Source organism: Mauremys reevesii, linkage group 19 (genome assembly GCF_016161935.1).
Source record: "Mauremys reevesii isolate NIE-2019 linkage group 19, ASM1616193v1, whole genome shotgun sequence".
NCBI lineage: Eukaryota > Metazoa > Chordata > Testudines > Geoemydidae > Mauremys > Mauremys reevesii.
In genome coordinates, this window is record NC_052641.1 from 13,356,588 (window position 1) to 13,382,328 (window position 25,741).

At 45.5% G+C, this 25,741-nt stretch overlaps 1 protein-coding gene across 1 annotated transcript; it reads right to left on the minus strand.

Annotated features, from left to right (window-relative positions):
- Positions 1-317: 317 nt before the first annotated feature.
- Positions 318-24,960, minus strand: URM1 (ubiquitin related modifier 1). Its single transcript, XM_039506731.1, has 5 exons — positions 24,824-24,960; positions 17,985-18,055; positions 2,839-2,920; positions 1,457-1,505; positions 318-529 (listed from the first exon to the last, which is right to left on the minus strand). Exons 1-5 carry the CDS (start codon positions 24,856-24,858, stop codon positions 461-463), a joined length of 306 nt encoding a protein of 101 aa, XP_039362665.1. The 5' UTR covers positions 24,859-24,960; the 3' UTR covers positions 318-460.
- Between the last annotated feature and the right edge of the window lie 781 nt (positions 24,961-25,741).

Here is a 25,741-nt window from a genome sequence, read left to right on the forward strand (position 1 = left end):
CATGAAAGACACTCCACCAAATAAGTGTCCCATTGAAAGAAACAGCTATTGCAGCCAAGGCAAAGTCCATCCATCCTTGCCCTGAAGCGTAGCCACAGTTCCCTCAGATCATCTTTCTCCAGGAAAAAGGCAGCTCCCCCTCCCCCATACTTAAAGAAACTAATTTTCAGCACCTAGTGCAGGAGCCCTTCCCTCATGGACCCCTGGGTGCATCAAGTGACCCAATGCAGCAGGTGCTCTCCCATCACCTATGCACCTGGGACTGCAGCCAGGAGAGGTTAAGGTAGAACCAAAGGATGGAAGTGCAGGCTAGGCCAGTCACTGGCATGGGCTTTATTTGTACACCTAATGAGGGTGTAAGTGATTTGCCATGGCTTGTAAGTGAGGCACAGACAGTTCAAAAAGACATGAGGGTTCGCCCCCAGTGTTTTTGTTTTATGTCCTTATGAATTCCAAGAGCTCAACCACCATGCAACGTTGAGATGAAAACCACGTTATCCTGGTCCTGGAGTTTATAATCCAGCTCGCCCTGCAGGTCAAGAAAGAACGAGAAATGGTTTAATAGGCATTTCCAAACAGAGGCTGCAAAAGAAGAATGTCTCCTAACAGATGCCAGAGCACTAGGGACTACAGAGGGGGAAGACCGAGGTTTTCTCCTAAGAAAGGCGAGGTGGAGAGACAGGAGAGGGAGCTCTCAGACTTTCACTGTCGTGGGGAAGTGCCACTCTCAGAAGTGACTATTATATCTGCAGACTAGTTAGTGACTATTTATGGTGGGCCTGTGATGGTGGCCTGAGAGAGGAAGACATTAGCCTGGTGGCCTAGGCCACGTCTGCACTAAAAAGTTAAGCTGACCCAGCTACGATGCTCTGGGGCATGAAAAATCCACACTCCTGAGTGACATAGTTAAGCCAACCTAACCCATGGTCTAGACAGCACTAGGTGGACGGAAGAATTCTTCCTCGCTTGAAGTGTGGACATAATCCTAGTGTAGCAAAAAACCCCAGGGCCAGCTCTGCTTGTTCTACCTCAGCATTCTCCTTTGGTTTGATCTTAGGCAAAACATGCAGACCTCACCTCCCAAGCACTCACCTTATTATAATCACTGGCTCTCACAATTGCCCAAGGCTGTGAAGCAATGTTGGTGCCCCACTAAGCAAGTGCTTATCTCAAGCATGGATGAGACACCAACTCAGTTCCCAGAGGAGTGAAGGCCACAACTGAAGGTCAGGGAGTGTGGGTGATCTTCTGGGGGACTGAATGGTGGTTGAGCCTCAGCAGGTTCGACAAAGGCTCCAGGCTTTAGAACAGCCAGCGTACAACACATGGAGGAACTCCTCTCCCCGCTTGCCCGCTACTAGATGCTTAGCTTGGGGCAAGAATCTAGAATAGCTTCCCAAGAACAGCCACAGATCAGAGAGCGCAACAAAGAAAATCAAACTGAAGTAGTACTGACCATTAGTTCCCAGTCTGCATCATTGATGAGCACCAAAATTCCTGGCCGCCTGCAAAACACAGAAGTTGTCAGGAACTAGGATTGCTAAAAGCTGCAAAGAGTTAGCACTGCTGGCTGTTAAAAAGCAGATCACAGGCAGGCTGGTCTGTAAAGCCGATGCAAAAAGGGAATCAGCACAGAGGTGGAAATAGGGACAGGCAGTGCCCTTTCTAGATCAAATAAAGGGGAAACGCGATCGATCCCAGAGCTCGTTTGAAATCAAAAGACACCATTCATGAGAAGCTCTGAGATGACTCCATTTCAATACAACATAGAAAAGCCAGGTAATTAAAACCCGTGCACTGCAATCGAGTGCAGAGAGATCAATTCAGAGCTAAGGAAAGCAATTGTAGTGCCCCTGCTAAAGGTTGTAAACACCCAGGATCAACTCAGAGCTCCTGATTAGAGGCAAAGGGATTCCCCTGCTTTGATCTTCAGTGTCCTGCAATTGTCTCTCCTGCTACCAGGGGACCTGGCACACGCTTCAGCTCACAGAGACCTGTGAGGAATGTTAAACACCCCAACCTCCACTCTGCAGCTGGGAGTTGCCTGCACAGCACATTGTGCTCCATTTCTTCTGGCTTTTTCAATGAGATTGGCCCCATTTTAAAAATAAAATCATTTCCCAGCAGATCTATTTGTTGGTGCTTCTCGGAGTGACTGATCCAGGCCCAGTGATGTGAACAGAGACTGCGCTGTGCAGCACAGACACACAGCTGGAACAGGGGGATGGTCTACTTGCTAAAACCTCAACCCTGCAATCCACACACAATGTTAGTACTGGAGGTGACAGGCAATGGAAAAAGGCCATGAGTGCTGGGGGACCTTGTGCCGTGTGGGTCGGGAGGAGACAGACATTTTGTGGAATTGGGTTGGGTTTAGGTTCAGAAGGAGCTGGAGTTCTCACAGTCAGACCTGTGAAAGAGCAGACACATTGCTCCCCAATCTGGATAATTCTCTAGAATATCAACCCACCTCCCTCCACCACAGTAGTACTTTGCATTTACATAGTCCGTGTCATTCAAGGAAACCAATGCCCTTTACAAAGAGAGCCTCACATCCCTCCCATGGGGAAGTATTTATCCCCATTGTACAGACGGGAATAATGAGGCACAGAGAAGCTAAGTGATCTGCCTTTGGTCATACAGCAAGACAATAGAGCTGACCGTTTTTCCCTATTCCAGTCTATGGGGTATCCTCTTCCAGGTCATTCCTTCTAGCATATGCCATATTTCAACTGATATAACTTTCTTCCCGCCACCAGCAGTAACATATATGCCCTCTGCACTGGGACTTGCAGACAGGGAAACATGAACAACAACATCTTTTACATCTGTACTTACACGGTGTCCCCCTGAATAAATAATTCTGGTCTCTCTTTTAATAGATTCTGTTTGATCCACTTCAGCAGGTTTCTGATGTCCCCTGAAAGGAGAGAGAATGACAGTTTATAGACTAGCTTCCTTACCAGCACCAAATATCCAGAGGTGGGCAAACTACGACCTGCAGGACACATGTGGCCCACGGGCCTGTCCTGCCCAGCCCTTGAGCTCCCGGCCAGGGAGGCTGTCCCCCATCCCCCACAGTTATGCCGCCGCACGGGCAGCGCTCTGGGTGGTGGGATTGCATGCTCCTGCCGAGCAGCGTGGCTGCCAGACATGCTGCTCTGAGTGGCATGGTAAGGGGGCCAGGGAGTGGATAAGGGGCAGGAGGTCCCAGGGGGCAGTCAGGGGACAGGGGCGGTTGGATAGGCGTAGGGTCCCAGGGGGCGGTCAGGGGACAGGGAGGGTTGGATAGGCGTGGGGCGGTCAGGGACGGTTGGATGGGGCGGAGGTTCTGGGGAACGGGGCGCTTGGATAGGTGTGAGGTCCCAGGGGGCCTGTCGGAGGGCAGGGTTCACACCTCTGGGTCAGGGCAGTCAGGGAACTGGGAGCAGGGAGGTTGGATAGGGGGTGAGGTCCCAGGGTAAATTAGGGGCATGGGGTCCTGGGAGGGGACAGTAGGGGACAAGGAGCGGTGGGGGGTTGGATGGGTCAGGGGTTCTGAGGGGGGCAGTCAGGGGATGGGAAGTGGGAAGGGTCGGATAGGGAGCAGGGGCCAGGCTGTTTGGGGAGGCACAGCCTTCCCTACCCGGTCCTCCATACCGTTTCGCAACCCCAATGTGGCCCTCGGACCAAAAAGTTTGCCCACCCCTGAAATATCCACTTCTGTTTCACAGGAGTTCAATCACCAGGGCACTCCCCAGTTAGAGATGCTATGCTCATCCCGGGACGAGGAGCAATGATGGGAACAGTGCTCCATTCACTCTGTCTGGTCACAAGATGTAAGCAAGGGAATAAGAGAAGGGATCCTCAAGAACCCACCCCGGTCAGCATTCACCAGGAAGAGGCATCTCCTTTGTTAGGAGGCACACACCATGCACCCCGCACCCCCATATACAGAGTTGGTTGGATGTGCATACCTGACCACGGAAAATGCAAAAAGCCTCCACAGTTAATGGAACAGGAATCAAACATTTAAATTGCAAAACTGAAAATGTTTAGAATTAAAACAATACAAGCGTGAAGATGAGGAATTCAGTAGTCTCAGTGAGGATTACACAAGAAGCTAAGTTTGAAGCTTCTAGTGTTGGCTGTCTGAAACAAGTACTAAAATGGATTGAAATATGGTGAAAGTGTCTCCCCCCCCCCCCCACAAAATGGCAGCATAAACTCAAAAGTGGCTGAACCGATTTCACTTGAGTCCCCTAAAACCATTCACCTTTGGGCTGCAACAGGCATGGATGGATACTTGCATGGCCTATAAGAATTTGTTTGAGAAACTGAAGTGGGTTAGAATGTGACCCTCCCTGGAACAGTCACTTTGATAGACACATGCAGGATGCAAACAGAGGATTATATTTGTAAATGTCCGCTTATTTTGGGTGTCTCAATTTTTGGGCATCCCAACATGAGACATCAACTTCCTGGGGCTGGCTTCGTGTTGGTTAGTTTTTGAAGTGCAGAACACCCACTATGGCACCGGAGCTCAGTGGGAGATGTGAGCATTTGCCACCTCTGAAAGCCAGGCAGGCACTTTTGAAGGTTTATCCCCATAAGACACAGGCAAACATTCATGAATATACAGACACATGCAAAAACAGACATGTTGGAGGTAGCCGTAGTTCCATTCAAGCCCTTTATAATCTCCTTTAGCATCACACCTTCAGCTCGGACCCTCTGCTCCCCCATCACGTCCCCAAACACATGCTTTGTTTGATAGCTTCTTTATTAAAGCTCAGCCTTTATCTTTCTATTTCAGTAGGTGACAGGAAGGATTTGTCTTCATGTAAAAGGAGGAGGAGACACTGGTCGCAGGTTTTTATAGTAACAGTTTTACTTTGTGAGGCAAAAACAATTTCTTTAGCGATAGCATCAGTTAATTTCCTATTGGAGAGGTGAGAAGCGTCAGAGGGAGAGAATAATCCATTACAGGGTTTGGAGAAGCTGACAAATTACAATGTGGCGTTCTCCTGCATTTGCCTCTATATTTCACTATTCCACAGTCCACTTCATCATTCTGAATCTACAATCAGTTGTTCTCCCAGGGCTCCTTTAAAGAACATTCTGAAAGCCCCAAAAGAGCTTTATTTGTTTCAAAGGCACAAGGAAGTGTTCCCAGTGCACAAATCCACCTATCAGATACTAGGGGGCTTGAACCCCCTCTAGCCGTATCAGAGGGAACAACGGGATGTATTTGCACATCTCTGTGTGTTGTAAACGGCTCCTAGTCACTGTAAATATTTTCACAACCTCTTTTACAGGCTGAGCTAAAAAACTATTTTTGGTGCAGTTGTCGCATGACTGATCCATGGAATAAATACCCTTGTAATGGGGTGACTCAGTCTTTGCACTGTGTCAGCACATTGTGTTGTGCTGTCAGGGAAGCTCCCTGGAACAGAGCTTTGTCTCTTTAGAATAAACCTACACAAAGGTAGGTGCTTTCTTTAACTTGTCACATCTGTGACTCTCCCCACATGAGGAGTAAACTCTGCGCAGCTGTAAACAGGTGTAAGTCAGTTACAGTGAATGGAGATACACCTTCCCAGGAGAAAAAAAGTCCCCATCTGTGTCTCCTCTAGGACTCCTTCCATGTTTTCCTCTTTCACACATCCTCTATGGCCCTGTGTTGCTGGCTTCCTCTAAAGCAGTGGGACCAATGTATTCTAGGCAGCCAGAGGGGACTGCCTAGAGGACGATGCCAAGCAATGCTGCCTCCCAAAACTGGACAGTTTGTCCTGAAGGGAAGATCTGTCCCATGGCAGCAGATTGCACTGTACACTGGATCCTCACCTACAGTCAGAACAGGGATTTCTTTTTAACTAAATATCGTTTAGAGAAGTTTAGTTTAGTGGCATGGAATATACTATCCTCCAAGGTGATCACTTCCCTGGAGACAGCGAGCAACAGACAGAAGGCATAAGGGGCTGGTCAGTCAGCCACCACAACAAGAGCAAACTATGTCAACCTTCACCGAAAAACGCTGCTGCAGTGTACAGCCCTCAGGAGCTCACACCCAAACTGCTTTTGCTCTCCATCACTAGGACATGACCGCTAGGGAATGAGAATGACAAACATCCCTACAGGAGGAGGAAGAGTGCAAAAGGGAAAACCATCCCCACCACAGCAACCCTATGAAGGGTCATATCCTTGTGAGCAATGCACTTGCATGAGGGCACAAAACAATGAGGTGGATGATATATGATTCTGCTTTGATAGAGTAAACTGCCTGGCTCCTCTGGGGCCCTTCAAGATAGATCATTTAAAACACAAGCACACTGTACCAGGGTTGGCAATTTCCCAGGAAACACTAATTTAAGACAGGGCACTGGTAAATACTGGCTTAAACCTGGTTTAAAATGGGAAACTGAGAAAAACAATTGCATCAGCATCCAGCAAGTTCAGCAAGCACAGAATGGATCTTTTCGTACTTTGGCTACAGGCATTCAAAACTGAGGAATAAGCTCAGTCTATCTACTAAATCACAGCTGGTCTTCTGCTACAGAATGCTGCATGGCCAAAGGGACTGGTAATCTGCAACTCTGCATGTCTTCGACTGCCTAACGCTTCAAGCCTACAACTCTGCATTATTGTTGTTTTCACAGAATACATTTTTTGACTTGTATTCATACAATATTGAAAACTGAACTATGAAGCATGACATGTATAACTTCCTTGAGACCATACCAAACCAAAATGTATAGACATTCTGATGTTCAGTATTGGAATTACATATTATGTCCACTGCAATTTTACTTTTTATTTGTACAACCCTAAATTAATCTACGAATCTACTGCCTTTTGGAACCACAATTTGAATATGCAATTAAACCTAAACCTAAGTGTATGTAGTGTACATTAGTTTTTAAAATAGAAAATTGCTTAAACTGGGACAAATTAGTTTTTTTCCAGGGCAGTAAAAACCAAGGTTTTACCTGGTAAAGGCCACACCATCCCTGCACTGCACCAGCTGGACAGATGATAGCCACCCAGAAGAAGCTTGCAATGTGGTGTGGCTGGCTTATTTCGAGACTGTCTCGGATGATTTTTTCCTCCCTCCTTCCATAATAAATATATTATTTTCAGCCCCATCTGTGTCTGCAGTTACAGAGCCCAGACAACTCACACCCACACACAGAAGAACACTCACCCTTAACACACACCAACACCTCCCCCAGAAGTCTCACACATGTGCACAGGAGAATTATACAATCTGGAGAAATTAATGCAACCCCATGCTCTGAGTGTCCAGAGCCTCTGTTTGGCAGAAACTGGGAGCGGACAGGGGATGGATCACTTGATGATTCCCTGTTCTGTTCATTCCCTCTGAAGCACCTGGCATTAGCTACTGTTGGAAGACAGGATACCGGGCTAGATGGACCATTGGTCTGACGCACTATGGCCGTTCTTATCTAAGCCCCCCCAGTTTATTCTTTGAATATCTCCTCTGATCCAGAGTGCAATGTAACTGTCACGCCTTCTCCAAATCCCATCTCAAGACTCACTTCTTTCAGCTGTTCTTCAGCACTGAATTCTGCTCCTGCCCTCGTATTTATCTTAGTTATATTATTGGTCGTTTTGAGGAGCAATGAGAAAGGACAGATCCAAGAAGTATGCACAGACAAAATACAATACTTAGATTGCAAGGTCTTTTGGGCAGGGACCATCGGTTGTTCTGTGTTTGTACAGGGCCTGGCACAATGGGGCCCTGGTCTGTTATTGGAGCTCCTGGACGTTCCCAAAAATAATGTGTGCAACTAAAGCACAACTCCTGCTCTTTTATTACCACGACCCTTATCTTTCCTACAGCACCCTCCCCCACACTTCGTTACACCACGCTGTGGTACGTATAACTTGGTTTGTAAGCTCCTCGGGCCAAGGACCTGTTTGTCCATAAAGCACCATTCGAATGTATGGATCTGTAGAAATAATCAATCGGAAGGAAAGCCCTTTAAACGGACCACCCCCTCCTGTCCACTGCCAAGCTGAATCCTCACCACTGGGACACCAATTTTATACTTTATCTAAACTGCTTATGAAAGCTGACTCATCAGAAGTATTTAATATTTACAGAAGTGCAATTTCACAACGTGTGCTGTCCTTTGGAGGTGACAGATCATGTATTTTGTGCAATGGCAGCTCTGTGCTGCTTATTGAACGTTATACAATAAAAAATGTTAAGAAGTAGGGAATTGGATGGCTCAGAGCATTGATAAGAGCTGTTTTCCTTTAGGTCACCACTTTAAACCCAGCCCAGTTAATAATGACCAAGATTTGTTACCATCACATGGCCCCAGTGAAATTACTTTGGTAGCGTCAGTCCAGTTCCCAGTAGACAAATATCCAGACCATAAAACCCACCACAACTGCCAACAATGGGGCCAATTAGGGCTAATCTCGGCAGAGGTGCCAAGGGCAGAATGGGCCATGGAACCTGAACGAACTTCTGACCTCAGAGGAGGTCTCTGCAATTCGGGGTTGAAGCACAACGGAGGGGAACCCTGTCTCTGTTCCGTGGACAGAGAGAAGTCAGTCTTCAGGGCTGTCGACCCAGCGCCTTTCACCAGCACCATAGTCACAGGAACATTCTGAAGTTAATAGAAAAGCCAAGAAGAAATAGCGAATGTGAGAGAACTGACCATTCAAGTGCATCATGGGAGCTGACAGCCATAGGGCCACTGTATATACACAAAACAAACAGCCCAATGGGAATGAACAGATCCACAAAAATGAGCATGTTTCCAGTGACACAAAGCCACTGGCTTGTCATGCAAGTGGACAGGGTGTGAGAGCTGCAGCGAGCGTTTACCAAAACCCAGGCTTGTTTGGGATTTGGGTACACGCTGCAGTATAAATATCCCTGAATGTGGTTGAAAGATCTGCATAGTCTCCAGCTTGGTCTCCTCCAAAGTCTGATCTGTCATATCTAACTTTTCTGTCCAGAAGAATCAGCTGAGTATCCTCTTAGAGAAAGTGATCTGGGACTCCATCTTAGTGCTGCCTTCTACAAACGCCCAGGCTCATTGCACCCTCAAAACCATAGCTGAAACCCATAGATCTTTCCCAGCTTAATAAAAACCTCCTGGGCCTGACAGATTCATCCGTGACAACTCAGCAGCCAGAGAGCACACTTGCCGTTAGCAGAGAAAACAGCCATGGCAGATAGGTGCCTGGAATAAGAAACACAGGGCCAGCTTTTCACTGCGAAATCTCACCAATCAGGTAAACACGCAGAAACCCAAACACTGCCCTGAAACACATACTCGCTCATCTTGCACTAACGTAATATCAGTGAACATGAAAACACAGCCCTCCACTAACAAAGAAGCTGTACTAACACTCAGAGGGCTGTGTGTGTCACTGGCAGATTTACACAAACAAACAAAAACATACACATCTCCGCAGCCCCCGGCCCCACGCACACCCCTCATACATTAACAAGCAGATGTACAATCCAAACCTCCCGTTAGGGCTTCCAGAGGGTGTATTTTCAGTAATATCCTTGTCTTGGGTGCAGAATAGGAAGCCTATTTCAGGAAAACAGGGGACTCTTAAGACCTAGACACTGGAAAGCTCTTTTCTGATTTGTAATAACTAAGATGTATGCGGCCCCACTCACCGAGGGGTCGGCATTGCAACAGCACAATCGGTTTTCTCGGGCCGCCTTTCGGACACCTCCCTATGGGGTACCATTTCTCTGACCCAGAATAAGATAGTTTATCATAGTGACCACGGCTGAGCTCCAATTTGTTGAGGTCACTAACTCTGGCCAAGCTCCATCCCACCCACATTCTCAGCCACTGGCCTGTAACTATGACAAAGTCCCCTCTTTGCATGCCTCTTCTCTCATTCCCTCTGCCTGGACGGGAAGCGAATTTGTAACCCCTGTGCCAGGTTAGGTGGCTTATTTTTCAAAATATAAAATATCCCCACAATACACCACTCAGGCAGGTGAGTGCCTTGTCCATTTTACTGAATTCTAATTAGCACAAGGGCCACATGTTATGAAAGGGCCCATTGTAAAAACGGATACAAGGGGTTCCTCAGGCTAATTAATGTGCAAAGTGAACTCTCAAAGCAGATGGTGGGGTATCATAAGCTGCAGCAGAAGGCCTGGAATGGCTTATATAAGCAGAATCAAAGGAAAAGGGTTAAACTGTGGCTACATCTACACTGTAGCGCTTCTGGTGAAGATACCCTAAGCCGACAGGAGAGAGCTCTCCAATCGGCTTAATTACTCCATCTCCCACAAGAGGTGGTAGCTATGTCGGCAGGAGAGGCTCTCCTGCTGACACGATGAGCTCTACACTGGCACTTAGATCGGTGCAACTTGCATCACTCTGGGGTGTATTGGAGTAAGCTCTAGTGTAGACAAGGTCTCAGACTCAAGGCATGGTGACCACCAGCAAGACCAAGAGGAGTTTCGAATCTGTTTTCATTGACATCTTCCGAGCCATTTCTGACATTTATAGGAAAACAGACTCCAATCTGGATTCTATTAACAGGGAGCTTTTAGTGACTTTGGTCAGACAAAGAATCCAGATACTGGAACCATCAGCTACTGTGTGTTAGACGATAATGCCTGGGCCCTGCTTATGATCACCTGGCAGAGAGATAACTCTCTCCCTCCCCGCCACCACTTTTAACTGGAAGAGAGGGCCCACATTAGTGCTTCCTCCATTCCCTCTTATCCACAGCACAGGAAGAGACTAGATGCTGTGTTCTTCCATAACCCTTCTGTTAGCTTGGATGGAGGACCTCGGTCCTGGGCCCTGCATTCAGAGGAGTCCTCGGCCCTGTCAGTCATCAAGGAACGTGTGGATCATGGGATTTTCTGTCAGCTCTTGTAAACTAGAAGGGAGCACTCAGATCCCAGGATTTCACATTCCCTCCAGTTAGCTGGTAGGGAGATCATAAATTCCAGGGATCTTCAATCCCATTTGCCAGCCAGCAGCAAATTGCCAGATCCAAAGTGCTTCCAGCAGTTCCTGTCATTTCTAAAGGGACCCCGATCTGATCCTCTGCATAAAGCTAATTCCACCACACTGTCAAGAATCAGAGTTTCTAATCTTAGAACACCCAATGCTATGGTCACTGATGAATAATGCCAGTGCACTAAACCATCTCTTCTTTTTAGGATCATGGATCACTAGTAGTGGTACATGGTCTAGTCTCTTGTTAAAAATTATCTAAGGAAGGCGCTAAGGAGAACCTTACAAAAAGAAGGGACAATAGGTGGCGACTGTATTCAACAGGCAGTGAAGGCTGGATTAGGAATCAGGAGTTAGAAATGATGATCAGTTAACAGGGGTCTTCTAGTTTCTCTCTCTACTAGTGCAGGATTATTCCCCATGGAAGACTGTTTAGGGCTTTGTCCAGTCTAGTTTTAAAGGGCTCAGGGAATGTGGTGCTTCCCACAGATCCTGTAGGAGATTGTGCCATAGCTTGCAAAGTTAGGAATTTTTTTTTTTTTTACCAATAGCCTACATTCTCATTTTCTTAATTGCATCCTATCAACCCTAGTTATACGATACTGCATCACCCTAACTATAACCTCTTCCTGACATAAAGTGGGTGTTCCCACCCAACCACAGATACCTCATCTATTTCGCCATTCACCTATTCTGCACAACCTGGAATTGTTGATGATTAATTTGTGTAAGCCACTCAGGCAAATTCCCTGACCATTCAAAGAAAGTGTTATTAAATACAGACAAAGTCCATTTTAAACCCACTGTGGAAATGAACTTCCCTCTTATGCACATTTCCCTGTGTTGGGAAAGAAACAACTGACAGAGAGGAAATCTAACCACTAACACCAAAGACTATGTGGAATTATACATCCAAGACTCACTGCGCACGGAGGAATGTAACTATTCATACAGAAAGACTGCAGAGGGATCCCTCTGGCTCACACTTGCCCTGGCAGCATCTATTCACACAGAAGCCTGTAGAGGGACTCCCCTGGTACAGGCTCACTCTGGCACCGCAAGTTGGACAAGACAGTTTCTTGCCCTGACTCCTCACCCCCTTCCCATCAGCTTTAAGAGCTAGTGATTTTTTTTATGGCTTGGATAGGATTAGTGGGGGAGAATAACCGATGTCCCATTCAATCGCTATTATGACTTTATTCCTCTGCAATACAAAAGCCACACAATTATCTGTGCCAGTCCTTGCCTCTCATTTGCAGCAGTTACTTTGCTAAGGTTATATTTTCATATACAGCAAGGCCCATTAAACCAATGCCCCCTCCTACAGAAATACCACCCTCCTCAGCCTTACTTGAAAGGGGAAAAGAAAGAGCACGGATGGGGGAAGGGGAGGAAGATTTACAATTGAATGGAGGTAAGAATGGAGCAGTTTGTGGGATAAAGGGGCTGCAGAAGGAGCTTTACAGATGTGCAGAGGGACGGCGTCTCATTGTTTAATTAAGCAGAAAGTGGCTCTTTTGAAAAGCAATTTTGCACAGGAGCTCTGAGCTCAGCAAACAGCTCCTGTGAGTGAGGGCAGGAGGAGAAAGGAACAGCTGGCACCGTGAACCGTGTGAAACGCATGCTAAGTAGTTTAAAGGGCCAGGAACCTCCTCATCAGCCTATGCTCTGCTGCCATCCTTTAAACAGTGGTGTCATGACAGCAAATACCACCAAGAGAAAAGGAGTGAGGGGTGGGGGGTTGGGTGGTAGGGGCTAGAAAGGTTATCCTAATAGGTGCCTGTGCAGGAACACACTGGCTGGGAAGGCCAGAAAAGCCAGGCTTTGTTATCAGAGGGATTTGGTCACACAGAAGGGAGATGGGCTTCTCAGTGCCTGGGAAGTTCCTTCTACAATGAGTTCAGATTAATCAGATTCGTGGCAGAGGGTTAACGCAGCTCCCATTACACTAAGCCTAGTAGGAAAGCACAGAGATGACTCCTGCAAGAGAATTTTAATTTTTCCATCTTTCCTTCTAATAACGAAGAACTACAAATGAATCCGCTCAATTGGCCCCCTTATAAATGACACACCCACTTCACTAGGACAACTGCCAGGAGATACTGCATGCCAGTGATTCAACGGGGAGATGGCACAACAGATTAAAGGGCCCAGCCACACAACCCAATCTACCCTGGCAGGGACATATGAACGAGGCTTGGGAAGCCAGTCAATTGGCTGCCTATTATCTGACCATGGTCAAATATTGTCAAACATTCCAACAAGAAAGCCCTGAGAGAGACAAGGGCCTACCTTTTTATTGCACCATGGTGTCATTCTTTCATTTTTTAGAATATTTCATTTCATTTTTTGGAGTTAAAATAGCTCCATTAAGTAACTCGTTTTTTGTACTTAGGCACAAGTATCTAAGGCTAAGCCTAAACCTATTGGAGACCACAAAACCTTACTCTTTTTTGGTACTGTTGGTACTATTCTAATAAGTCACTGCTTTAAAATATTTGACTGGTCAACTGACCATTTATTTCTGGACCGGTCAAATGCCCAAACCGAATATGAACGTGACAGTGCCCTGACAGGGTGATAATATGGAGCTCCCCTGATGTAGTAAATTTGGTTGTGCAGACTAGCCTTGTGAAAGAGGGGTCTGGGAGTCAGGACTCCCAATTCAAATTCTACCTTTATACTAACATGAGATGCTCTCTCTGGTAAGTCACATTATCTCTGCACTTCAGTTTTCCCCCATCAATAAATATATACTTAACTAGCCCATCGGGGTGTTGCAAGGAAGAGAATATTCACATTCTTTTGAAGATGGAAAGTGCCATATCAGGTGGTTTGGAAGGATTTGTTTTTATTTATTTATTTTAATGTCTCTGGATTAAGTCAACATTTATTTTTTAATTTGACAAAACTTTGCCCTACCAGAAATATTTTAAACATTCATTTCAAAACATTTAGAGAGAAGTTAGGAGTAATCAACTCAGCAATAAAAAATCATTTCAAATACTGATTTCTTATTGACAGCCAAATGTTACCACCACCACTATTTTGCATTTCTAGACAACTGGTGCCATCTTGCACACTCAATTCTAGCTATCTTCCTGGCACTCAGGTACCACATTCGGGTCAGACTATCCCCTAGTGTACTGTATCTGAACTATTCTGTTCATATTTTGGGGCCTTATCCAGAGAGATAGAGTCCCTCTTTTGAGGTGCTGAGTGACTAATTCCAGCTGATTTCCAACAGAAGTGAAGAGCACTCAGCACCTTGCAGGATCAGGTGCTTGGACTGTAAATCCCTCGGAGCATTTCCTGTGTCGCAGATAGCAGCACCATGCACAGTCAAACTCAACAAATAAATTAATTTTAATTTTCCCTCTCTCAAAATTGTGATTAACGATGGATTTTTCCCCTAGGAGATTTTGAGTAAATGGGGAACAGATCTGATTACTGAAATTTATGGATTACAATTTTATCCTTCTGAACCTTTGAATGCCAAGTACTCCACCAATCTGAAGCATCTAGATTTGTTAATTACTGCACACTATTGACACTTGGAACTTTTGCTCCAAAAGCACAGACTCCTGCCACTTAAAGGAAAAATCTACATGATCGTTAGCAGTGCAGGGCCTATGATACAGAGTTGAGCAGCTCCTTGCACATCAGCCAGAGCCTCTTCAATCAGTGCTCTCACCTGAGCATACAAGATCCAGTGGTAAGAGCACAGCAGTGAGTCTTTCTAGTTGCTCTTAGCCAATATAACATCACAGATTTGAACCAGTGACTCTGCTGCAGGGATTAAACGATGCTCGTTATTTTCTCATCCTTCTAACACACTGAAGGAAAGTCTCATGACCATAGACAAATCCAGCACTGTAAACTCCATCAAGTGGGATGGAGGAAGGACCTCAGACATCACTAGCAACAGCATTCATATAATGCTCTATTTGACTGCCGAAGCATGCGGTTAAATAAATTACTGTGGTTTGTTTCAGGGGGATGCTGCCAAATACATTTTCATAGTTTTTAATTTAGGGTTTCTTTTCTTTATGCTCCATTGTTTCTAATTACACCTTCGATGCTTGAAATTAAGGTTTACTTTCCGAGTGAATTTAATCCTCTCTCCATGTGACAAATATCTCCTTCGCTGTCCTCTCCCACCTAGCAATGTTTTTTTACGCAGAATAAGTCAGAGCTAGCTCCTTTAGTTTCTCTTTATCAGTATTATCAAAATTGTCAGCGCAACTCTGGAACAAAGGTTCTTATTTAACTTGTGCTCTTCTTTCTGCACAGAACTGCAGCACTTGAGAAAAATAGGATATGGTCTCACAAAGTATGGTGACGTGCGTACACGTACACACACATACACCCAACACACAAACCCTTTTTTCATATGTTCCTCAGGGGCAACATGATAAAAATCTCTTCGAACCCCAGACAGCAAAGACAGCTGCTGCCGCATGGCTCCATACGTGGCCTTCTGTAGTCCCATTTGCAGCTCCCTCCCATCTGCCCTCCTTAACCTCCTCCAGACCCTCTTCCCCTCTGGCCAGTTAACACAAGAGGAGAAAGGGGAAGAAAAAAAAATCATCTCCATGCGTACATTAGCCAGGTTTAGAATCCAACCACATTTTCACCTAGTGCCTAGAATCAGGAGATTGGCATGTGGTAATCTCACTAATTAAATATAAAACCAATTTTTAGAATTCAGAGAGCACTATCCAGGTCAAATTTGGAGCACAGACCATTTTATTCATTTATACAGTCTTACCTATCTGTTCACCTAGCCCCCCATCCCCCTGCATCTGGGTGTTGTACAAAATGTATAAACAATTAAAATATAGTTGGGCCCAATGTCCCAGAGAGAAGCAAAATGCTCTGCAAAAAAAGGGACCAAAAACAACAACCCAAGAGGAAAGGAAGCGTAAGGAATGGCAAAAGGGCCAAAAAAAAACCCTTGACAACTAATAAAAAAAGATCAGTTAAAATGGGATAATGATCCTAGTACTCATGAGATCTGTTCATTCATGATTTCTTCAGTACACTAGGAGATGAACATATGGCATAAAGTGACTAGACAGGAAACACTGAACATGGTGAGTTTGTTAATTCTTTAAATACACAAGGCCCAATGATGCAGTCCTTACTCAGTCAAAACTCCCAGAGAAGTCAAGGTGAGTTTTGCCTGAGTTAGGATTGATGGGATTGTGCTCTTTATTTTCCACTGAGAAACACATATTCATTTCCCCAGAGAGAGCTGCATTAACTTGTTTATTATTAATAATCCCAACTGTTTTCCTTAACAACACGATCAGTTAGGGAATTTATAGAATTTCTTCTTCACACAGTTTTCCTGATCCAACCCTGCTGCTGATGCTCTCACCTCTGATGTGCCCACAGCTTCCCACACCTGAACTATTGCCCCACGTACCAAGAGAGCCTGAGTAAGCAAGATCTTCAGGGAAGGGAATTTTTTTTTTTTTTTTAAAGGCTAAAATTTAGCTCCCATTGAAGTCAATGGAAATCTTCCCAGTGGCTTCAACAGGAGCTGGATTAGTGTTATATGATGCACCATGGACATCTATCAGGCTGCAGAAAATAACCAGTAAGTACTCGTACTCTTATCCCTGCTAGGTACGGGCACCCTTAACTACCCTCGGATAGAATTAGAATGCCTTATAATTCCTTTCTAACTGAATGCCTGTTCATTGTCTGAAGACTGACAGTGTGTTAGACGACGAACAAATATTCTAAGCCAAACACCATCTAAAAAAACCCAACCACACAAAAACAAACCCACACAATATCCTAGCCCAAGACGTTTACAATCCAAATAAATTCATAGTCTGCCGCTTCTTTAGTGCTTTCCATCCAGGGACATCAAGTGCTTTTCAGACATTAGAATTTAACCCCAGGGCACCCTTGCGATGTCTGGCAGTAGTACCCCTGTTTTAACACAAGGCAGAGAAGTTGAGTGACTTGCTCAATGTCACGTAGCAAGTCAGTGTCAGACTCAAGGACAAAACCTAGATCTTCACAATCCCAGGCCTGGTCTTTCACCACATCCTCCTCCACCATCTCAATACATCTATTCCTTTTGAATTATATATAGCTTATATTCAGGATCAAAAGTTTACTTGTCCTGAAAGCATTTGCACTGGCCTCTAAATATTTCTAGGCATGGCAGGAAGATCTCAGGCATTAAAATAGCAGTTCATGAGAGATTGGTTGCAAATATAATCTGCATGCTGTGTAAAGTTGATTGATCCTTTACATCGTTTCTAAGTTTATAATTCCAGGTTTCAAATGGCATAAAGCTTTACTATCTAAGAGTTCTGGATATACCGGCTGCTAAAAATCACAATGCAAATGAAGTGTGGACAAGTGTAGAAGGGAGGAAAATAGTAATCAGAATGATGTTGATATCCCGAATCACTAAGGAAATAAATTAATGTTGTATAATCACGAATAGTCACTGGTCACTCAGTCTAGCAGTGTTTTGTTTATTATATGCAGGACTGAAAAGAGGATGTCCTGCACGTAAGGCCAGCGTAATTTTCAAACCCTAGCTTTGTCATGCTTGTCTGTGTGGTTTAAGTATATTCAGTTGTTTTAAATTAAAATCAAGAGAGTGATATTCCTATATAAGCACAGATAAAACTGGCTAACAGGCAGCTCCATGGACTGATCAAGGAGACTACACTTCATGAAAATATTTAGAGGCAGCTGTGTATTAACAATATTCAGAGGGGAGGGCAAAAGTCTTTGAAGAAAGGAACTCACTTTGTGGTTGCCTGGAGAATGGAAAAGGTGCTCAGCCTATATGTGTTTTGTATTTACTTTGAGGGTTAACTATTGTCTGCCAAGCTAGCCAATCAATAATTGCATGGCTGAAATGGCCCTAAACCACATTGATTCCAGTTGTAAACTGAATAACTGCTGTACAGACTGACTTTCTTTTTCACAGGCATTTCATTTGCTGTCATTCTTTCAACTTATTTGAAAAGCTCCAATACTCACAAGGCTCTGGTTGACAGGGCAAGGTCACCTGATGTTTTTTAACGCCATCAAACAAGAGCTCTGCTCCACCTCTGAAATAAAGAGAATGCACATCTGTTTTATTTTCAAGTGACATAAGTTATAAAGGGGGTAGTTTACAATGCAAAAAAATACAGAGAGAAAACAAAGTGGACCGGATTGTATTTCAAGCAGGACAATTGTCTGTCTTTGTCTATTTGGCCTGTAAGCACTTTGGGGCAGTAACTGTCTCTTACTATTAGTTACTTGTATGGCTAGCTATGGACCAGGACCCACTGCGCTAGGCACTGTACAACCGGAGGACAGAAAGATGGTCCCTAGCTCAAAGAGCTGACAACCTGCTTGTACAGTGCCTAGCGTAACTCAAACTCAGCTGGGCCTCTAGACAGTACTGTAATACAAATCTCAGATTATAAACTCACATGCTCTAATACCGGGCCCTTCTGTAACACTTTTATCCAAGGCTCTCAAAGTACTTTACTAACCTCAAAACACTCTGTGGAACAGGTATTATCCCCAGTTTACAGAAGGGAAGAAACAACTTGTGCAAGGTCATACAGCAAGTCAGAGGCAGAGCCAAGAGGATAATCCTGGAGTCCTGGCAGTTCCCTCTTGGTCTAGCCACTACACAACTCACCCTCCGAAGATTACGGCGGAAACATATGCGCAGTGTAACAAGCAAAACAAGGGACTCTGCATGCAAGTTGTACAAAATGTCAATCACATGCTTCACCCTCTGCACTTGCTCCCTGTCGAAGGAGCCCGTTCAAAGTCTCTGTCCTGATATTTAAAACACTCCCAGAGAGATCGCCTCTCCCTCTGCGACCATTATATTACAATTCGCCAGCACAAGTAAAATGTTGACCAATAAGCAGAGCCTTGTGAGCGTAGAAGGCAGTACTTTCTCAGAAGCTGATCCCAGACTAACAATTTTGGGATTTCAATGGGATTTGGGTACCTAACTCCCTTAGGCCTCTTTGAAAATCCCAGGCTAAATGCAAAACTCACGTCAGTGGCTTAGACTTCCCTCAAACTCTCCTGTGAAGAAAGTATGATTCCACTTTACAGCCCCAATCAATTCATTTCTTGAGAATATAGGACTGTAAGAACCCTCTGTACGAAGAGGGTTACCTAACTGGACTAGGAATCCAGGCTTTATTCCTGAAACTGCCACTAACTTCTCATGTGTCACCAATTTCCGCATTTATAAAATAGCGGACAATTAACCATCTCAGTAAAGTGTTTGAGGCTTTATCGTTTATGAAGTGCTCTGTGCTGAGGAGGACTCCAAGACAGCCCCATCTTACTGATCTGATGAATCATTGTCATAGTGGTACCTCACTCGAAAGCACTGATATATCTGAAGGGGTAACCTCCTGTGAAAAGGCAGAGATTTTGGCTGTGCTGCAAAGGCATCAAGAGGTAATTTCCAGCAGGCCAGGACTGACTCATGAAATGGTCCATGAGATTAACATTGAAGGACCCCAGCCCGCACCCAGCAGAGCACACCAGACAACTGGTAAAATGCAGGAGAAAGTTTGCAAGGAAATAGCAAGCATGCTGAAAATGGGACTAAAGAGTTCAACGGTTCCTGGGCTTTTCTAGTGATGGCCCCTGAAAAGGAGGGGAACAAAGGGTTTTGTGTTGATTACAGAAAGCTTAAGGCTGTCTTGGTTCCTGATGCACACCATATACCCAGGATCAACAACATGCTAGACACCATAGACAGGGCAAAGTTCCTGAGCACCCTAAATTTAAACAAAGAGGCATTGTCAAATTCCTTAAACACTGAAGTTCAGGGAAAAAAAATCTGCCTGTGTTAATGATTCAGGACTTTCTGAGCTCAAAGTGTTACCTTTTGGGTTAATCAATGCAGGAGCCACATTTCAGATGCTTGTGAACCAGGTGTCAGCTGGGTTACAGGATTTTGCTTGAATCTACGTCGATGACATTGCCATCTTCAGCTACTCCTGGTCAGATCACAAAAACCCAGTTGGGAATTGCGCTGAATAAATTAAAAAATGCTAGTGTCATGGTAAAAATGTCCAAGTGTAAAATGGATGCAGCCGAAGTCCCTCATCTAGAAGGTCATTTGGAAGAGGGGGCCAGATCTGCCCAGATCTATTGAAAGTAGAATTCACTGTTAACTGGCCTGTACCAGAAATCAGAACACAAGTTCAGTCTTTTATAGGCTTGGAGAACTATTACCACCAGTTTGTGGAAGGATTCAGCAACATGGTGTCTGCTATCACAGACCTGTGCAAAAAGAGAAAACCTAACACGGTGCTGTGCACAGCAGCCTGTCAGAAAGGGTCTGATAAAGCAAAGAAAATCCAAAAGCCTATTCTGGCCAGACCAGATTCTGAACTGAGCACCAGCGCTTCTGACACAGGCCTGGGAGTCGTACTGACGCAAGCAGGTGAAGACAATAAAAAGCATCCTATTGCTTTCCTAAGTAAAAACCTGACCCCTGGTGAACAGAATTCCTCTGTCATAGAAACCGAATGTTATGCAATTGTGTGGGCGGTCAAGCAGTTAAGGCCTTACTTATTTAACAGGAAGTTTAGGGTCCTAACAGCCTACTTGCCGTTGGTATGGCTACACAGAACAAAAAGTACCAACTGCAGACTGAGACACTGGAGTCTAGCAGTGCAGGAATACGAGATGAAAATTGTACATATTAAAGGCAAAGAAAATGTGATGGCAGTTGCACTGTCCAGGCAAGAGGGCTCCAAGCTGATGCATATGGATTAGCCAGGGGCTGATCCTACTGCATTAGTGTAAGAAGGGAGGTGTGACCCAGGGATCTCAATGTCAACTGACAAGGGGATGCATGGGGTTTTACAAGGATCTACTGAGCCTGGTACATGCATAATAATTTACTAAAGGGTGACATGGTCATCATAGTCATTGCATGGATGGACAGGTAACATTTAAGATGTTATACATCTATACTGGAAATTATGTTCTTAAAGCCTTGAAGTTAAAAGTAGGCCACCAGTTGGTGACAGGCCTTGAACAGATTTTGTTCACACAGGTAGCAGGCAGGATATACTTTCTCTCCATCTGGTCAAGTGTATTGTGCACTGTATTTATTGCAATGGAGGCCTATTTGCATTACTGAGCCTGATATTAGTCAAGAGATTGCAAAATACAAGAGCGGAGAGCTGTAGGAAAAAACTAAAGTAGCAGTGGGGTATCCTGTTTATGAGTAAAGCCAATGGATTTGAGGGTACAACTGGGGTAGTGAGTTACACCCTAGATCCTTCACTGAGGAGATGAACTGTCAGTGTGTTCTGTCTTACAAAAGGAGGTCACAACCAACCCAGCTAGAAAACACTGCAAAGAGTCTGGGTGAGCTAAACTTCACTAAAAAGGAAATTATCTTGTTAATGAAGTCTAGGCTCTAGAATGTGTGTTAAGATTTTATTTTACATGTAACTTTGTTTCCAATACTTTTACTTGCTACTTCTCTAACCACTATTTTTGTTAAATAAACTTTTGCTTATTTTCCATTGTAAACATATCTAAGTGCTATGCCACTTTAATAGTGTAGCTGTGATCGAAGGTGGAACTAGTAAGCTGAGGGACGTTGTTCCTTTGTGAGCAGTGAATCTGGGAATGTCCATTGAAACAGGGGCTGGACACTCGGAGGTTGGAGAGTACCTAGTGCTAACCTGCAAAAGGACAGCAGAGCCTGTGTAGGCTAAGAAGGGAGCGCTTATGTTGCCAGTGGAGTTAGGGAGCTGACTCTAGGCAGACACAGACAAGGCTTTCTCATGATATGGGCAGATGGCAGTGAGGTGCCTCACAACCATGGGTACACCTGGGAAGTGTCACAACACTATACAAGTGCAACATTGGACAATATATGCTACTGACTCAGTTCTGCTTCCCAAGGCCAAGAATTTAAGAACTAGGTGCCTAAATGAAGATTCAGGCAGCTAAGTATGAGGCTTGATTTTCAGAAATGGTGAGCAACCAGCAGCTCCCACTGAACTCAAGGGAAACTAGCGGTTCAGCACTCTTGAAAAATCAAGTCATTTAAACCCCTAAATCCTTAGGCAGACAACTAACTTTGAGACAATTTTTAAACTTTTAACGTCTTGGCATGACTGATTCTGCCTGAAGTGTAGGTGCTGCTGGAGGCTCATGCCCCATCAGTATTGAATTTGAAAGATATTTTTGATGATGGATTCATCAAATAGGCTCATAAAAACTACCAAACTCTATGCAGATACCATTTAATCCTTGGAAAGATTCTCGGTCTTAAAACGCATAAAATATTTTATAACTTTTTTACTATTCAGACGTACAAGTATGAGTCATTACTACCTTGCATTTCTCACAACCATGTAGATTAAAAATTGCCTCAAAAAAAGAGATGTATTTTAAAAGGAAACATGTGAAGAACATGGAAAATAATGAGTCTACATGTGACTGAGTCCCTTTAAATCCAATATCTAAAAATGTCACACTAGGAGTTTTTCTTGGCTCTGCTATGGAAGAGCACAACAGAACCTTTGTTATGCTCTCAGCAGTGCTACTTATATGCAGTGACACTCCTAAAGACTGCTCTGTTGGTGTTCTTCCACCAGCTCACAAAAAAATGGAAGCTGCAATTATTAACTTTAGCCGAGATTCTTGTGAGAGAACAAGTCACAGTAATTATATGAAAAACATTTTTTTATGTAACGAAAACAAGGTCACACTGTTACTGTAGAAATGTAGCTGGCGAGATAAGGTCCTTCTGTAATGCGCTAACTGTGGAGAACTCAGCTGTGATTTACACATAGAGAGCTCATTTATGCATTTCCAAGGAAAGCAAAAATGCTCCTCACTCTTCTGAGAAAACTAGGAGAGTTTCCGCAGCTGGAAGTGGGAAAAGATTGAGGAAGGGCCTCTTACAGAGAAGGGCATTTAAAGGGTTATGAAGATTGTGTACGTGTATAGGGATGGGGAAACCAAGCAAGCCTTTTAGCTTTTGTAAGAAAAAGACTTAACCAAATGTAAGCCCAAGACAAATGTTTATAAATTTCCAATTTAAACAAAATGTTTTAATTTTTTTAGCTTCCAGCAATAAGAACCTGAAAATAAAATGTGATAATAAATAATGCGAAGCTGATGTTAGTTAACTTTGTTTGAGCTGAAAGAACTGCAAAAAGCAAACAGCATATATAGAAAAATAAAAAGTTATAAAAATTAATTCGATTTTAATCAATTTACTATACCAAAGGAAAAGGAAATGACTTATAATCTATTTTTGACATTCACAATGGGATAATCCATAAGTAAAAACAACCTCCCTCCCATTGTTCAGTGAGTGAAGAACAGGGGTTTTCTCTAGGATAAAACCATCTCAGTAATCCTGCCTGTTAACTGTGGTATCAAATAAACTATGGCATTAACAAACAAAAACACTTTGGGGCAACTGTACCAGTCTTCTGAACCAAAACCTCACTTGTACCACCAGTGCCCAACACTTCCCATTCAATTGTGCATGCTCTAATTTGACAATGGCAAATCCTTGGGCAATTACAAGACTGAGGACTTTAGCAGTGACAGACAGTAACTGGTACACAAGAGCCTACAGAACTAAATGGGAGGTAGAAAGTAGTGACCAACAGAGAGACTTGTCATTAACATAGGAAGGAGGAACAGAATAAATGTTACAAAACCCTGAAATATCAGTACTGGTCCTTGCTGAGTCTTGTTTTAAATTAAAATTGTAAATGCTTCTGAACAAGTTGCGTGTCTTCCTGTGTTTTTACAGCACCTACATCAAAGGGTACCTTGAGTGCTACAATACAAAATGAAACCACACAAAGCTTCAGAACTGTTTTTGTAAAACACGTTGCCTCATCTCCATAAATGTGTTGTTTAACATAAAATGTCCTTTTACCAACAATGCATGATGACAAATTCTGCCTTTTCTGAAAACTCTGGATAGTCGCACATTAATTATGATCCATTCAACCCATTCCTGAAGCCTCACTGCCCCTCTCACATCCGGTTTCCTCACTGATTAGTGCAGACCAGCTCCCATCCTATCCACTCCCTCATTGTGGATCCCTTTAAGGCCCATTTTAAAGCCTGTCTTTCTTGTGACGGCCCCGTATCTGTTTCAATACGATATTTAAAATCCTTCTTATAAAAGTTGTCCCACCTAGAAAGCTTCCCTGAAGTTTTTGAGACACAAAAAATGCCAGGTCTAGAATGACACCTTGCTTCCAAATAGCAAGATAGACGATTCCTATTTTTCTTCTCATTCCCATTGTGAAGAGCGTGCTAGTCTGTGCTCCAAGAGAGTGACCACACCCCCAACCATAGTCCTTATTCCTCCAAAACCCGGTAACCCCCTAAACTCCTACCAATCAGCATTATCACCCCCAGTGCCAGCCTCGTTCTTCAGCCCCTGCTCTCAAGCCCTGCGTTATAATCACCCTAGATCTTGCCCCCCCCGCACCACCCCCAGAGTCCCACAACCACCCCACGCGGTGCCTCTTTTCTGCCCCAAACCCCCACGACAGCCCCTTAGCCCCAGGCCCCGCCTGGTCCCCAGACCGCCTTGCCGCGGACCCTAATGCATTGGTCTCGCCACCAGGCACCCCAGCTCCTGCCTGCACCGGTAACCCCACAGCTCCAGGCCCACCAGGCTCCAGGTCCGTGGCCAATCAGCGTGTCCCCGCATCTCCTGGCCCACCCCACGGGCGAGCACCCACAGGAGCGGCTCCCACGGGCGCAAGCCCCAACCCCCCACACGGCACCGCCCCTCTAAGGACCCCGCTCCAGGCCCCTCGCTGCAGCCCGGCCGCACTCACCCAAACTCCACCAGCAGGGACATGGGCGCCGCCATCTTAGGGGAGGGGAAACACGCGACTCAACCCGGAAGTACATCCTCACTTCCGCCTACATGAGGTTGCGTAGCAGCCGCGGCGGCGCTGCCTTTGAAGGCGCGGATCGGGGGGGGGGGGGCGGAGCCAGCGCCCGCCTTGAGAGGGCGGGGTTCGCGAGTTTAAACCAATCAAAGGGCGGGCGCCGGGGCTGAGCTCCGCCCCCGGGGCTGTCATGTGGTGGGGGCCTCCCCGGCGTTCCGATCCAGGGGCTCCAGGAGCTGGGGCTTTGGGGAGCAACAGGAACCCAGTGGTACCGTCACTGCGCATGCCCATGCGCCGGTGATACGGGGCTGTCCAGCACCAAAGGCAGAGCCGGGGCACCTGCCCCCTGGTACCTAGTGGCGGAGCCCCTGGGGGGCAAGAGCACCCGCCCCCCCCGGTACCTAGCGGCAGAGCCCCTGGGGGGCAAGAGCACCCGCCCCCCCCGGTACCTAGCGGCAGAGCCCCTGGGGGGTGAGGGCACCCAGCCCCCCCGGTACCTAGCGGCAGAGCCCCTGGGGGGTGAGGGCACCCAGCCCCCCCCGGTACCTAGCGGCAGAGCCCCTGGGAGGTGAGGGCACCTGGCCCCCCAGTACCTAGTGGCAGAGCCCCTGGGGGAGGTGAGGGCACCTGGCCCCCCGGTACCTAGCGACAGAGCCCCTGGGGGAGGTGAGGGCACCTGGCCCCCCGGTACCTAGCGGCAGAGCCCCTGGGGGAGGTGAGGCACAGGGCTCCCAAAGGCAGAGCCCCTCTGATGAGGGTTTGGGCCCCCAGCACCTGAAGGGAGAGCACCAGGGGGTGACAATATGCAGTCCCATGGCATCCAAAAGCTGTCTGCCAGTGTAGGGTACAGAGCCTAGTTCA

Bases quoted from the DNA above. Each gene is read 5' to 3' on its own strand.
- URM1 (XM_039506731.1), bottom strand. From the start codon at position 24,858: ATGGCGGCGCCCATGTCCCTGCTGGTGGAGTTTGG. The intron at 18,056-24,823 runs GTGAGTGCGGCC...TCTTTATTTCAG, and splicing joins TCCCTGCTGGTGGAGTTTGG to AGGTGGAGCAGAGCTCTTGT. The intron at 530-1,456 runs GTCAGTACTACT...CTTGACCTGCAG, and splicing joins ATGCAGACTGGGAACTAATG to GGCGAGCTGGATTATAAACT.